The sequence below is a fragment of the Pipistrellus hanaki genome (genome assembly GCF_964339955.1).
Source record: "Pipistrellus hanaki genome assembly, chromosome: 21".
NCBI lineage: Eukaryota > Metazoa > Chordata > Mammalia > Chiroptera > Vespertilionidae > Pipistrellus > Pipistrellus hanaki.
This window is the reverse complement of record NC_140523.1, coordinates 7,197,065-7,213,333: the sequence shown is the minus strand read 5'-3', so window position 1 is coordinate 7,213,333 and position 16,269 is coordinate 7,197,065. Positions and strand designations below refer to the sequence as shown.

General features: G+C 59.5%; 1 protein-coding gene across 1 annotated transcript; it reads right to left on the bottom strand.

Moving 5' to 3' along the window:
* Positions 1-364: 364 nt before the first annotated feature.
* Positions 365-3,809, bottom strand: MEX3B (mex-3 RNA binding family member B). The gene is made up of 2 exons (XM_084869140.1): positions 3,066-3,809; positions 365-2,085 (listed from the first exon to the last, which is right to left on the bottom strand). The coding sequence occupies exons 1-2, from the start codon at positions 3,322-3,324 to the stop codon at positions 494-496; spliced, it is 1,851 nt and encodes a 616-aa protein (XP_084725266.1). The 5' UTR covers positions 3,325-3,809; the 3' UTR covers positions 365-493.
* Positions 3,810-16,269: the final 12,460 nt, after the last annotated feature.

Here is a 16,269-nt window from a genome sequence, read left to right as displayed (position 1 = left end):
GGAAGCTTGCTATTAAGTACAGTGTCAAAACTATCCCTAGGTCGCCGATCCTACATGTATAGAGCATGCATTTTGGGGGGGGGGGGTTCGGAGGTGTCCGGGGCCCCGCAGGATTCTTGCGGACAGAAATCCTCGGCAAGTTCCTTTGTTGTTGTTGGGGGAGGGAGAGAAAAATAAATGGAAAAATGGATCATTCCGCTTCCCGGGCTCCTCCTCTGGTCCCCGGAGGGGTGAGCGCGGAGGAAGGTCGGGCACCAGGAGGGTGAGGGTCCGGGGGGCGCGCGCGCGCGCTGACGAGTTTGGAGACCTGGGTCCCCCCTCCCCAGGGCGCACCGGCTGGGCGCGCGTGCTGGGGACGAGTTTGGAGTCTTGGGCGCCCCTCCCCTCCCCGGGGCGCACCGGGGATGAGGATGGAGACAAAGGTTCCTCTCCCAGGGGCGCGCTGGGGATGCGTTTGGAGACCTGGGTCCCCGCTCCCCGGGGCGCGCTGCGCTCAGGAGAAGATGCGGATGGCCTGGGTGACCGCGGCGTGGCACACGGGGCACTCGGGCTGGCTCTTCTCGCAGATGCGGTTGGCGCACTCCATGCAGAAGAGGTTGTGGCCGCAGGGCACCAGCGCCGCGATCACCTCGCTCTCGAAGCACACGGAGCAGTCGCGGCTGCCCTTGCGCCGCAGCCCCGTCGTGGACGACGAGGACGCCGAGGAGGAGGACGACGAGGAGCTGGAGGAGGAGCTGGAGGACGACGAGGAGCCCGACGTGTCGGGGGGCAGCGGCGGCGGCGGGGGCGGCGCCCCGAGCCCGTTGGCGAAGGCCGCGTAGGCCAGGCCCCCTCCGCCCGGGTCGCTGCGCACCCGGCGCGCCAGGGGGTGCTCCCCGGGCCCCGTGGGGGTCGCCGCCGCCGCCGCCGCGTGCAGGGGCGGTGACAGGCGCGGGCAGCCTGCGCCCGGGGGCAGCCGGCGCTGCACCAACAGCCCCAGGTTGCTGGCGCCGGCGGCGGCGGGGGGCGCGCCCCCGGGGAACACCACGGAGGAAGACGAGGCGGAGGAAGACGCGGAGGAGGAGGAGGCGCAGGAGGAGACCGTCGGAGGCCCCCCGCCACCGGGCGAGCGCTCGAACTGCGCCCAGAGCAGGGGCGCCCCGGGCGGGGGCGCGGGCGCGGGGTCGAAGGCGGGCGGCGGAGGCGGGAGATCAGCGCAGCAGCCGCCGCCGCCGCCGCCGTCGGGGGAGGGCGCGGGGGGCTCCCCGGCCCCGGCGTAGGCGTACCCGTTGCCGTTGTTGTTGTTGTTGCCGTTGTGCGCGAAGCTGAGCGCGGGGCTCGGGGGGCTGTAGTCGGCCAGGCGCGGGGTGGTCCCCCCGCCGAAGTAGGAGTCCGTGGACGCGCTGCCCAGCGAGCTGGAGCTGTCGTTGCGGTAGCTGGCGAAGGGCTTGCGGCCCGGGGTGGGCGTGGGCTTGCTCCACAGGCTGCCCGGCCCGGACCCCGCGCCGCCGGACCCGAGGTCGAAGCCCACGTCGGTGCCGTTGGCGTGGAAGTCGTTGTCGTCCGGGAGCTCCACGAGGCCGCCGCCGCCGCCCCCGACGACGCCGCCGCCGCCGGTGCGCAGCGCGATGTGCGCCTCGATCTCCTCGCGCGCGCGGTCCACGTTCTCGGGCATCCCCGTGACCTCGAACACGGGCTCCTTGTCGCGGCTCGGCGTCACGATGTAGGTGTGCGTCTGCTGCTGGATGCGCTTGATGGTGGCGCCCTTGGGCCCCACCACCAGCCCCACCACGCGGTAGGGCACGCGCACCTGGATGGTGGTCTGGCCGGGCAGGTGGGGGGGCCCCGGCGCGGCGCCCCCTCCGCCGCCGCCGCCTCCTCCTCCTCCGCCGCCGCCGCCGCTCCCTCCTCCTCCTCCGTTGAGCGCGGAGCTCTTGTTCCTGGAGGCGCGGATGAGGGAGAAGTGCTCGGCCGCCGAGATGATCTCCCGGCGCGCCATGGCCACGTCCTCCTTCCGCCCCGTCACCACGAACACCGGCTCCTCCCCGCGCACCGGCGTCTTGATGTACGTGTTGGTCTTGGCCCGGAGCGCCTTGATTTTACAGCCTGGCGGGGGGTTAGGGGGTGGGGAAGGGTTTGGGGAGGGGGATCCGGGGTGCCAGGGGGAAGGGGACGGGAGAAACAGACAAGACAGACACGCCCGTTACCCCCGGGGGGTGAGCCAGGGGGACGCTGGACGGTCCCCGCGCGCCCTGGACGGCGGAACGGCGGCGGCGGTACAAAGGGGGGCGGCTCCCGGCCGGACCCTGCGCGCGCGCGCGCCGGGTAGAGGGTCCCCAGGCTTCCCTACCCCCCCCCCCAACCCCGAACCCCCGGCAAAGCGCTCGAGGAACAGGCTCAGCCCTTCCCAGTCCCCGGGCGAGAAGCGGGGACCTCCCCGACGCCAGAGCCCCAATCCCCAGCGGAGTCCGCCCGCCCGGGAGGTGCCTCCGCCCGCCCGGGGACCCCGCAGGGGCGCGCCGCCGCCGTGCGCCCTGGAGACCCCGGGTTTGTAAGGGGGGGGGGAGACAGCCGGAGCCCGGGTGCCCCCACGGCCGCTACGAAAGCAGGGGGCGCGGAGGGGCGCCCCAGACCCGGGACCCATTGTTTCCCATCTGGGCTCCATGATGCGTCGCTGCAGAGAAATCCAGAATCCTCCTCCATCCCATGCTCTCCCTCCTCCTCCCTCCCTCCCGATGGACTTGCAAAGGCCCCCTCCCCCCCCCTCTCCAAGCATCCCCGGTTTAGATGGCGTTTCCCGGGGTCCGGCGGGGCGGGGGGCGCCCGGGGGGGAGGCGGTGGCGTCGGCGGGAGCGGGGCATCCCGCCGTGGCCGCGGCGCGGGGCTGCGGGGCCGCCCGCCCGCACTTTCTTTGTCTGGGGCGCTGGCCCTTGGCGCGGCGCTGGCTCCCTCCCTCCTCCCTCTCTGCCTCCCTCCTCCCCGGGGCTCCCCGGCTGCTCCTCCGCGAGCCCCGGGTCCCCTCCCCGCGGGGCGGTGGCCGGAGACCCGCACCCCGTCTCCAGCGCCCCATCCCCGGCCGGACCCACCTTGCCTGCCCACGATCTCGGCGACGTGCTCCGAGCTGGGCACCGGCACGCACTCGGTCATGTTCACGCTCTTCCTGCGCGGCTCGCCGTCGTACAGGGAGGCGCCCTCGTCGCTGTCCAGCCCCAGGAGGGACAGCTGGTCCAGCGCGAGCTGCAGGGCCCGCTGGTCGTCCAGGGTCTCCCCTCCTCCGCCGCCGCCCCCGCCGCCGCCGCCGCCGCCGCCGTGGCGCTCCAGGTCTGCAAACAGCGAGCTGGGCATGGCCGGGCCGTGCGCGCCGCGCCCCCGCCGGCCGCGGCTCCGGAGCTGCTGCTGCTGCGGCGGCCGCAAAGGCGGCCCCGGGGAGGCCGGACGGACGGCGGCTGCAGCGGGCTCCGCGCCGGAAGGACTGGGGCGCTCCGTGCGCGGCGCGTCCGGTGGCGGCGGCGGCGGCTGCGGGGGGGCCCCCGCCCGGGTCCCCACCCCGGGGCGGCGGCGGCGGCGGGGGAACCGGAGCTCGAGCGGCGGCCGCGCGCGCCCAGAGAGGAGCGAGCGAGCGAGCGAGCAGGCGGCGGCCTTTAAGGGGGGCCCCTCCCGGGCTCCCCCACTCGCTCCCGGCCCCGCTCCCCGCCTCTCGACGGAGGAGCCGCCGCCGCCGCAGCCAGACGCGCTCCGGAGGGGACCGGGGAGGCGGCGCGCGTCCCCGCGGGCGCGGGCGCGGGCGCTGCGGGAGGCGATTGGCGCGCGCGCCGGGCGGGGGGCGGGGGGCGGGCGGAGCCGCGGGCGCCCCCAACCCCAGCGCGCCGCAGCCCGGCCTCCCCCTTCCTCCTCCTCCCCCTCCTCCCTCCCCTCCTCCCGGCCCGGCCGCCCCGCCCCCGCCGCCGCCGCCGCCGCCGCGAACGCCCCTCTTTGTTGTCTAATGCGGGACCCCGCAGGCTCCGGGCGCCCGCCGCCGGGACCTGCCAGCGCGGGGACAGCCCCTGTCTGTCCCCGGGTCTCCCCCCCCTTCGCCTCTGGCCCGAGCGAGGAGAGGCCGCGCGCCCCCTCCTCGGAGGACGGGACCTCTGGCTGGGAGCGCGCGTCCCTCCCGGGTCCCGTTAGCGCCCGGCAATAGCGCGGCCCCGGGGCCGGGGGTGCCAGCGCCAGCGCCGGCGCCAGCAGCGGGGCCTGTGGGGTGTGAGATCCGGGGTCCGAGCCGGGGTTGGGGGGGCGCGCGAGGGCAGGACGCGAGGTCCCGGGACGCTGTCCACCTGCGCGAAGGCGCACGCGACACAAAGGCGCCCGCCCGGCCGCATCACCAGCACCACCGGCGCCCGCGCGCGCCCGCGGTTCGGTCCCCTCGGCCGGCGCTTGCCCGCCCCCCACCACCACCCCCGTCCCCCAAATCGTCCCGAAACTGTGGATCCGAGAGGCGGGATCGGGCTGCACCGTGGGGCCCGGCCGGCCACCTCCGGGACCCCTGTGCCCGGGTCCCGCACGCCCCGCGCCGCGCAGGGGAGCTGTCCTCGCGGGAACGCGGGCCACAGCGCCGGGGGGGGGGGGGGGAGGTTGGGGGGCGGGGGGGATCGGACTTGCGCAGTGGTCACGCTGGGCCGCGGCCCCTTTAAGGCGGGCGCAGAGGAGCGCGCGGCCCCGCCCCCGTCCCGCCAGGCCACGCCCCCGGGGAGGCGCGCGCGCGCGCGCGCGCGGCGCCCGCTCTTTGTGCGCCTCCGGGTGGGGGCGGCGGCAGCGGCGGGGCACGCGGGCGGGGACCGCTAGCTGCGCCCCCTCCCGGAGGCCCCGGGGGCCGCCCCTGGAGGCCGCGGGGAGAAAGGAGGCGCCGGGTCCCCGGGTCCCCTCTCCGCTCCGTCTCCATCCGCGCCGGCCCGCGCGCGCGCGCTCCCCGCTCCTTTGTTCTGCGGGGCCCCCTGTGCCCGGGGTGCCAGGCGCCGCCCGCGGACCATGAGGCCATGTGGCCGTCACGGGGGGACGGGCTTTCTCGGGGGACCAAGGGGTGGCCACCGGGCTGGAAGGCAGGCGGTTCCCCCCGGTGCACCCCGCACCGCCCCGTGCGCCCCGGAACCCGGGATCGCGCGCCCCCGGGGGAGGTGGGGCCCGGCCGGCTGGGAAGGGCGCGTGGCGGCAGGTGACACGCGCGCTGCGTCCTGCGTGGACGGCCCGGCCGCCGCCTCTCCTCCGCGGGAGACAAAGGCGGCGCCGCCCCGCCCTCACCTGGCGCTGTCTCCGGGGAGAGGTGCTGACGGAGGCCCGGGGGCGCGGCGCCCAGCCACTGACAGCGCGGTCTCCTGGGGAGGCTGGTGTCACCTTCTCTCCTCCCCATGTGGCCCATAAAGAGATGATAGATAGATAGATAGATAGATAGATAGATAGATAGATAGATAGATGATAGATAGATAGAGGTGTCACCTTCTCTCCTCCCCATGAAGGTGGGTGGATGGATGGATGGATGGATGGATGGATGGATGGATGGATGGATATATAGATAGATAGATAGAGAGAGAGAGAGAGAGAGAGAGAGGTTTTTTTAATTAGCATTGTCTTCAAAAGGGGTGGGGAGGGGGGCCAGTCCTCCTGGGGAGCCACCATCCAGATCTCCAGATTTTAGTGTTTTTTAAAAATATATATTTTATTGATTTTTTTTTTTTTTTTTTTTTTTTTTTTTTTTTTTTACAGAGAGGAAGAGAGAGGGATAGAGAGTTAGAAACATCCATCCGCTTCCTCCTGCACACCTCCCACTGGGGATGTGCCCGCAACCAAGGTCCATGCCCTTGACCGGGATTGAACCCGGGACCCTTCAGTCCGCAGGCCGACGCTCTATCCACGGAGCCACACCGGTTTCGGCGAGATTTTAGTATTTTTTAAAATATATATATATTTTTTATTGTTTCAGAGAGGAAAGGAGAGGGAGGGAGAGAGAGAAACGTCCATGAGGAGAGAGAATCACGGATCGGCTGCCTCCTGCAGGCCCCCCACTGGGGATGGAGCCCCAAACCCGGGCACGCGCCCTTGACCGGAATGGAACCCGGGTACCTTCCAGTCCGCAGGCTGAGGCTCTATCCAATGAGCCACACCAGCCAGGGCGCGGTGCTGTTTTTTTTAAAAAACAGATAATAGTCCCAACCCCAGAGCTTTTGGTGAGGCTTCCCAGGCTCCTTTAAGACCCCAGAGTTTAACTGCTTTTCCTGACAAAGGACCCATTCCCAAAGGCCATCCCCGATGTGGCCGCATTATTATTGTTTTTTATTATTAGCATGAGAGAAGCTTACGGAGTGTAATCATGGAGAACTTCAGTTATCATAAAGTAGGAAAAGGCAAAGCCCGGCTGGCGTGGCTCAGGGGTTGAGCATCCACCTAGGAACCAGGAGGCCAGGGTTCGATTCCCGGTCAGGGCACAGGCCCTGGTGGCGGGCTCCATCCCCAGTGAGGGGCGTGCAGGAGGCGGCCAGTCCATGATTCTCTCTCCTCCTGGATGTGTCTCTCTTTCCCTCTCCCTTCCTCTCTGAAAACAATCATCCTATATAACAAAGGGCTAATATGCAAATTGTCCCCTGGACCAGGAGTTCCACTGGGAGGTCAGCCAGGGGTTCGACGAGGGGGCGGGGCCAGCTCCCCAAAAGCCCACAACCCCTTCCTTCCTTCCTGGACAGCCTGGCTCAATTGCCCCCCATCGGGGCGGGCCAGCCAGATCCCAGCCGTGCACGAATTCATGCACCTGGCCTCTAGTGAAAATAGACTTAAAAAAAAAAAAAAAAAGGCCAAAACCAGTGTGGCTCAGTGGACAGAGCGTCGGTCTGCGGACTGAATGGTCCCAGGTTCGATTCCAGTCAAGGCCAGGTGCCTTGGTTGCGGGCACATCCCCGGTGGGGGGATGTGCAGGAGGCAGCTGATCAATGTTTCTCTCTCATCCGTGTTTCTGGCTCTCTATCCCTGTCAATTCCTCTCTGTGTAAAATCAATAAAAATATATTTAAGCCGAGACCAGTTTGGCTCAGTGGATAGAGTGTTGGCCTACAGACTGAAAGGTCTCAGGTTCGATTCCGGTCAAGGGCATGTACCTTGGTTGCGGGCACATCCCCAGTGGGGGGTGTGCAAGAGGCAGCTGGTCGATGTTTCTCTCTCATCGACGTTTCTAACTCTCTATCACTCTCAATTCCTCTCTGTGTAAAATCAATAAAATATACTTTAAAAAATATATTTATAAATACATATACATGTACACGTACATATACATATATACATATATACATATATACATATATACATATATACATATATACATATATACATATATACATATATACATATATACACATATATATACATATATATATATATATATATATATATATATATATATATATGCTGAAACTGGTTTGGCTCAGTGGATAGAGCGTTGGCCTGTGGACTGAAAGGTCCTGGGTTCGATTCCGGTCAAGGGCATGTGCCTTGGTTGCGGGCACATCCCCGGCGGGGGCGGGGTGGGTTGTGCAGGAGGCAGCTGATCGATGATTCTCTCTCATCGATGTTTCTAACTCTCTGTCCCTCTCCCTTCCTCTCTGTAAAAAAAAATCAATTAAAAATATATTTTTTTAAAAAAACAATACCAACCCCTCTTAGTGAGACCCCCTTGCACTCGTCTCCAGAGGCCTCACAGCGGCTCACGTTTGCTGACTCGGGAGCTGGGAAAAGATACAGGGGCCCATGGAAAACGGCCTGCCCACGCTCCCTCGGCGGCTCTGGCATCGCGGGCACAGCGGACCCGGCTAACGGCGCGGTGTGGTGCGGGGAGGAACACGGCCCCGCCCCCTGCACAGCGCCCCGGGCCCGGAGGGGAGGGACCTGGGAAGATTGCCCAGAGCGGGGCGGGGCACGTCAGCTGTGCTTTCAAACAATGAGATGTGGTCTTTCACTGAGGCCGGTGAGCATCCACCTGGGAGGTCCCAGTTCGATTCCCGGTCAAGGACACCTGCCCGGGTGTGGGGCTCCATCCGCATTAGGGGATCAATATCCATGATATTCTCTCTCTCTCCCTCTCTCTCTCTCTCTCTCTCTCTCTCTCTCTCTCTCTCTTTCTTTTTCTTTTTTTTTTTTAATATATTTTATTGATATTTTACAGAGAAGAAGGGAGAGGGATAGAGAGTTAGAAACATCGATGAGAGAGAATCATCCATCAGTTGCCTCCTGCACACCCCCTACTGGGGATGTGCCCCCAACCAAGGTCCATGCCCTTGATGGGAATCGAACCCGGGACCTTTCAGTCCGCAGGCCGACGCTCTATCCACTGAGCCACACCGGTCCCGGCTCTTTTTTATTTTTTTTTAAAATATATTTTATTGATTTTTTATAAATATATTTTATTGATGTTTTACAGAGAGGAAAGGAGAGGGATAGAGAGTTAGAAACATCGATGAGAGAGAATCATCCATCAGCTGCCTCCTGCACACCCCCCCCCCCCGGGGATGTGCCTGCAACCAAGGTGCATGCCCTTGACCGGAATCGAACCCGGGACCCCTCAGTCCGCAGGCCGACGCTCCATCCACTGAGCCAAGCTGGTTTCGGCTCCATGATTCTCTCTTATCATGGATATTCCTTTCTCTCTCTCCCTCCCTCCCTCTCCCTTGCTCTCTGAAATCAATCCTATCTAAAAAAAAAGAGGGGATATATGCTAATTAACCCTCAGGCCATCACAGCCAGTAAGGAGGGAATATGCTAATTGACTGTCACACTCTCAAAGATGGCAGCACCCACAGCCACAAGATGGCAGCACCCAGTTCCCCCAGCCCCCCAGCTGCCCAGGGCTGCCCGAGGCCCAGGTAACCAGGGCCGGCCGAGGCTGGCACTGCCGGCAGTGGCAGCAGCAGAGGTGTGATGGCGCTGATCCCGGGGTCACCTCCCGCCCTGAGGGCTCCCGGCTGTGAGAGGGGGCAGGCCGGTCAGAGGGACCCCCTCCCTCCAATGCATGAATTTTCATGCACCGGGCCTCTAGTCCTACGTAATAAAAGCCGAGTGACCGAATGACCTGTCGCTATGATGCGCACTGACCACCAGGGGGCAGACGGCTCCATGCAGGAGCTGCCCCCTGGTGGTCAGTGGGTTTCCCCGACCTGCCGGGGCACTGATTTCCACCTGCTGCTCCGTGTCCTCCTCTGGGCTCACATGGCACCCCCTGCTGTGGGCCCTCTCTCCCTCCTCCCCACTCCCTGCCCGGTCCTCCCCCCCACCCACCCCAGGAGGCAGATTCTACAGGCACAGCCCTGGCCTCCTCCGGCATGGGCAGGGGCAGGGGCAGTGCAGGCAGCGAGGGGCGGGGCCTCTCGGGGGCTCTGCCCTGGGTCCCCCCCGGGGCCCTGGCGAGCAGAAGGCCTGACTCAGCCCAGCACCCTCACCGCTGTCCCTGGTCACGTGTCTGTGGCCAGGCCCGCAGGCCGCAGCGATGGCAGCGATGAGCCGAGAGCAACTCAGACGTCAGCCCCTCTGTTCCATGTCTTGGTGGGGGGAGGGGATCTAGAATTTTCTTTCTTAAAAAAAAAAAAAAAAAAAATGTACTAGAGTCCTAGCCAGTTTGGCTCGGTGGGTAGAGCGTCGGCCTGCGGACTGAGGGAGTCCCGGGTTCGATTCCCGGTCAGGGCACAGGCCCGGGTTGCAGGCTCCATCCCCAGTGGGGGGCGTGCAGGAGGCAGCTGATGGATGATTCTCTCTTTTCATTTATGTTTCTATATCTCTCCCTCTTCCTTCCTCTCTGAAATTAATAAAAATATATTAAAAATATATTGATATAGATAGATATAGATGTAGATATATAGATATAGGTATAAATATATAGATATAGATATGGATATGGATATAGATATAGATGATATATAGATATAGATAATATAGATATAAGTATAGGTATAGGTATAGAGATAGAGATATAGAGATGATATAGTTATAGGTATAGATATAGATATCGATATATAGATATAGATAATATAGATATAGGTATTGGTACAGGTATAGAGATAGAGATATAGAGATGATATAGGTATAGGTATAGATATAGATATAGATATAGATATAGATATAGATATAGATATACGTAGATATATAGATATAGATAATATAGATATAGGTATTGGTATAGGTATAGGTATAGGTATAGAGATAGAGATAGAGATATAGAGATGATATAGATATAGGTATAGATATATAGATATAGATAATATAGATATAGGTATTGGTATAGGTATAGAGATAGAGATAGAGATAGAGATATAGAGATGATATAGATATAGGTATAGATATATAGATATAGATAATATAGATATAGGTATTGGTATAGGTATAGAGATAGAGATATAGAGATGATATAGGTATAGATATAGATATAGATATAGATATATTGATATAGATATATAGATATAGGTATTGGTGTAGGTATAGAGATATAGAGATGATATAGGTATAGATATTGATATAGATATAGATATAGATATATAGATATAGATAATATAGATATAGGTATTGGTATAGGTATAGGTATAGAGATAGAGATATAGAGATGATATAGATATATAGATACAGAGATCATATACATATACACATACACATACATATACACATACATATACATATACATACACATACACATATACACACACATACTAGAGGCCCAGTGCATGGATTCGTGCACCCGTGGGGTCCCTCAGCCTGGCCAGTGGGGTTCAGGCTGAAACTGGCTCTCTGACATCCCCTGAGGGGTCCCGGTTGGGGAGAGGGGCCTGGGGACGGCTCCAGGGCATGTCCGGCCCATCTCACCCAGTCCCAATGAGACAGACCCCAGCAGCAAGCTAACCTACCGGTCAGAGAATCTGCCCCCGGGTGGTCAGTGTGCACCATAGCGACTGGTCATGTGGTCAAGCGAACAGTTGGATGCTTAGCATAGTAGGCTTTTATTCTATAGGGTTTTTTAAAAAAATATATACATTTTATTGATTTTTACAGAGAGGAAGGGAGAGAGACAGAGCTAGAAACGTCGATGAGACCAGCTGCCTCTTGCACACCCCCTACTGGGGATGTGCCCGCAACCATCGTACATGCCTCTCACTGGAATCGAACCCAGGACCTTTCAGTCCGCAAACCGATGCTCTACCACTGAGCCAAACCAGTCTCAGCTATTCTATAGGGTTTTTATTGATGTCAGAGGGGAAGGGAGAAGGAGAGATAGAAACATCGGTGATGAGAGATAGAAACATCGATGATTTGGATCCTGTGTCCTCATTTAAATATTTGTATCTTGCACGCCCCCCCCACTGGGGATGGAGCCTGCCATCCTTGACCGGGAATCGAACCCTGACCTCCTGGTTCCCAGGTGGACGCTCAGCCACGGAGCCACGCCCGCCCGGCCCCTGTAAGATTTCCTAAAATCTTGTCCACGTGGTTGCTCTGGGCCAGACATCTTTCGGTTCTAAAGTTCAAACGCAGCCTCTTCTTTTCAAAAGAAAGAAAGGGAAAAAAAAACACACCCGACCACAAACTCAAAGTCAGCTGTTTCTACGAAAAGGGGAAAAAATAGAACTTTCAAAGGAAACCGTCGCCCAGACGGGGCCGCGGACCCAGGAGGCCCTGGTGTGAACACACACAGCCTGGCCTGAAAATAGGGAGTGTTAGGGTCACGTGACTCTTTCCTTCATGTGTCGGGTGTCAGTGACAATCCGGCCGGGCTCAGCCGGGGCGGGCAGGGTCAGCTCACCCCGGGGCACCCCTCGCCCCCGAGGGTGGCAGGCACCACGAGAGGGACCCGGGAGCGTCAACCTAGGAACCAGGAGGTCACGGTTCGATTCCCGGTCAGGGCACAAGCCCTGGTGGCGGGCTCCATCCCTGGAGGGGAGGGTGTGTGTGTGTGTGTGTGTGTGTGTGTGTGTGTGTGTGTGGGTGTGTGTGCAGGAGGCAGCCGATCTGTGATTCTCTCTCATCATGGATATTTCTATCTCTCTCTCCCTCTCCCTTCCTCTCTGGTATCAATACAAAAAATATATTGAAAAGGGAAAAGAGTCGAGGCCAGTGTAGCTCAGTGGATAGAGCGTCGGTCTGCGGCCTGAAGGGTCCCGGGTTTGATTCCGGTCAAGGGCATGGACCTTGGTTGCAGGCACATCCAGGTGGGGTGTGTGCAGGGGGCATATGGTCAATATTTCTCTCTCATCGATGTTTCTAGCTCTCTATCCCTCTCCCTTCCTCTCTGTAAAAAATCAATAAAATATATATATTTTTTTTTTTTAAAAAAAGGGAAATCAAAAACCCGTGACTCTTCAGTCTGCAGGCCAACACTAACCACTGAGCAGTGTTGTGAGATTTCTTTCTATCTTTCTTTTTAATATATTTTTATTGATTTTTTTTTTACAGAGAGAGGGATAGAGAGCTAGAAACGTCAATGAGAGAGAAACATCAACCAGCTGCCTCCTGCACACCCCCTACCGGGGATGTGCCCGCAACCAAGGTCCATGCCCTTGACCGGAATCGAACCCGGGACCCTTCAGTCCGCAGGCCGATGCTCTATCCACTGAGCCACACCGGTTTCCGCTCTTCTCATTTAAAAAAAAAATACACACTGAGTGGCCAGATGATGATAATCTCTGAATGCATAATAATCTGGCCACTCCGTGTGTATGTATGTATGTGTATATATGTATACACACACACATATATATATATGTATATATATATACATATATATATGTGTGTGTATACATATATACACATATACACATATACATGTATACACACACACACACACACACACATATATATGTGTGGGTGGGACCCACCAGCCTGACCAGGGGGAGGGGACATGGGCGGTTGTCCAGCCTGCCTGCTGGTCGAACTCCTGGCCGAGGGGACCATTTGCATATTAGCCTTTTAAATATATATATTTTTTATTGATTTTTAACAGAGAGGAAGGGAGAGAGATAGAGAGCTAGAAACGTCGATGAGAAAGAATCATTGATCAGCTGCCTCTTGCACACCCCCTACCCGGGATGTGCCCGCAACCAATGTACATGCCCTTGACCGGAATCGAACCCGGGACCTTTCAGTCCGCGGACCGACGCTCTACCACTGAGCCAAACCGGCTTCGGCTGCATATTAGCCTTTTATTCTAGAGGACAGACACGGAGTGGCCGGATGATTATGCGTCCAGAGATCATCATCATCTGGTCACTCGGTGTATATTTCTGTTGATTTCAGAAAGCAAGAGAGAGGGAGAGAGAGAGAGAAACACCCATGATGAGAGAGAATCACGGATCGGCTGCCTCCTGCACGCCTCCCCCCCGGCTGGGGATGGAGCCCGCCACCCGGGCCTGTGTCCTCAGTCCCAGCCAACACGCGAGGCAGGAGGTGAGACGTACCCACAGGAGGGATGCCCGAGGCTGCTCTGAACGGCCTCCACCCCCTAGGCCTCTAGTGATATGACCGTTTCCCAGGCGCTGCCCCCTGCCTACAGTCCTGGCAGAGGGTACAAGCTGCCCTGGCCCCCGGCCACCAGGCATGTCCCGGCTTCAGAGCTGAGTGGAGGGGCTGACATTCTCCCAGCCTCACGGTGAACACTTAAAAAAAAAAAAAAAAAATTCATGTGAGACCGGCCTGGCTGATGTTGCTCAGTGGATAGCGCGCCGTCCCAAGGACCGAAGGGTCCCGGGTTTGATTCCGGTCAAGGGCACGGGCCTCGGTTGCAGACTCGACCCCTGGTCCCGATCAGGGCACGTGTGAGAGGCAACCCATCCATGTTTCTCTCTCTCTCTCTCACATGGATGTTTCTCTGTGTCCCACTCCCTCTAAAAATCAACGGAGCCCTGGCTGGTGTGGCTCAGTGGATAGAGCGCCGGCTTGCGGACTGAAGGGTCCCGGGTTCGATTCCTGGGCGGAGCACATGCCCGGGTTGTGGGCTGGATCCTCAGTGCGGGGCGTGCAGGAGGGAGCCCATCTATGATTCTCTCTCCTCATGGATGGTTCTCTCTCTTTCTCTCCCTCTCCCTTCCTCTCTGACATCAATTAAAAAGTTTTTTTTTAAATATATATATTTTATTGATTTTTTTTTTTTTTTTACCGAGAGGAAGGGAGAGGGACAGAGAGCGAGAAACATCGATGAGAGAGAAACATCCATCAGCTGCCTCCTGCACGCCCCCCACTGGGGATGTGCCCGCAACCAAGGTCCATGCCCTTGACCGGAATTGAACCCGGGACCCTTCAGTCCGCAGGCCGACGCTCTATCTACTGAGCCACAGCTGTTAGGGCAGGAAAAAAAATGTTTCTAAATCAACATCCTCGGGTGAGAATTAAAAAAAGAAAAAGAAAGAGAAGGGAAGTCAAGTGAGGGCTTCGCGGGTAAGTGCACATTCATTTCCCGTCGCGCGCGGTGGCGAGGCAGAGACACATCGGAGGCCCCGGACGTGGGCCCAGGAGTGAGCCGAGCTAAGAAGGTGGGATGCTGGCTGACCCCGGGCGGTCCTCAAAGGCAAAGCTTCTAATTACGCGGCCGCTGGCCTGCGTTCAGATGGGAAAGGGAGGGAGTGGCTGAGCGCCCTGCTGGTCACAGACAAGCCAGGAGCCGAGCCAGGGCGTCTGCCCCGACTGCTGAGCCGCCCTGGCCTCCCGCCCGAGGATGGCCCGGCGGCTGCTCCCGGCGGAACCTCGCGAGGCCAGGACGACCCCCACCCCATCCTCTGCGGGGGCATCGGAGGCAATTTCCTCCCCCAAACTTCATCATCCTCTTCTTTAAAAAATAAAAAATACTAGAGGCTCGGTGCACAAAATTCGTGCGCAGGAAGGGGGGCGTCCCTCAGCCCAGCCTGCACCCTCTCCAATCCGGAACTCCTGAGGGGACACCCCTCTCGCAACCTGGGACCACTGGCTTCTAACCGCTCACCTGTCTGCCTGCCTGATTGCCCCCTAACTGCCCTCCGCTGCCTGCCTGATTGCCCCCTAACTGCCCTCCCCTGCAGGCCTGATCACCCCTAACTGCCCTCCGCTGCCTGCCTGATCGCCCCTAACTGCCCTCCCCTGCCTGCCTGATCGCCCCTAACTGCCCTCCCCTGCCAGCCTGATCGCCCCTAACTGCCCTCCCCTGCCTGCCTGATCACCCCTAACTGCTCTCCCCTGTCCCCACCTGATCGCCCCTAACTGTCCTCCCCTGCAGGCCTGATCACCCCTAACTGCCCTCGCCTGCAGGCCTGATCGCCCCTAACTGCTCTCCCCTGCCTGCCCGATCGCCCCTAACTGCCCTCCCCTGCCTGCCCGATCGCCCCTAACTGCCCTCCCCTGCCTGCCTGATCCCCCTAACTGCCCTCCCCTGCCGGCCTGATCGCTCCCAACCACTTCTGCCTTGGCAAACACCACCGTGGCTGGAAGATGTTCGGTCTCATTAGCATATTACCCTTTAATTATTATAGATGTTCATTGATTTTAGAGAGGAAGGGAGAAGGAGAGAGAAAAACATCAATGATGAGAACCATGGATCAGCTACCTCCGCCCCACACTGGGGATGGAGCCCGGGCACAGGAATTGAACTCAGGACCCATATATATATATATATATATATATATATATATATATATATATATATATATATAAAATATATTTTATTGATTTTTTACAGAGAGGAAGAGGGATAGTTAGAAACACCGATGAGAGAGAATCATCGATCAGCTGCCTCTTGAGCACACCCCCTACTGGGGATGTGCCCGCAACCAAGGTCCGTGCCCTTGACTGGAATCGAACCCGGGACCTTTCAGTCCGCAGACCGACGCTCTATCCACTGAGCAACACTGGTTTCGGCAACATACGCTTATTGGTTGCAGAGAGGAAAGGAGAGGGAGAGAAGCATCCATGAGGAGAGAGAATCGTGGTCCAGCTGCCTCCTGCACGCCCCAGACTGGGGATCGAGCCCGCAACCCGGGCCTGTGCCCTTGACCGGGAATCAAACCCGGGACCCTTCAGTCCACAGGCCGACGCTCTACCCACTGAGCCACACTGGCCGGGCGCACGCTAATTTCTCATCACCACCCAACACACAGGCCTGCCGGGGTTTCCCCCGCGGTCCCCAAGGTGCCTCCCTCGCTCCGTGTCCCGGCCCCCGGGTCCGAGCAGCGTACCCACCCCCCCCCCGTCCGAGCAGGGTGTTTTGAAAACCATCTCAGATGTCCTAATCGGGACCAGATGTTTCCCCGCGTGGGGCCCAGCGGGAACCAGACTCCTC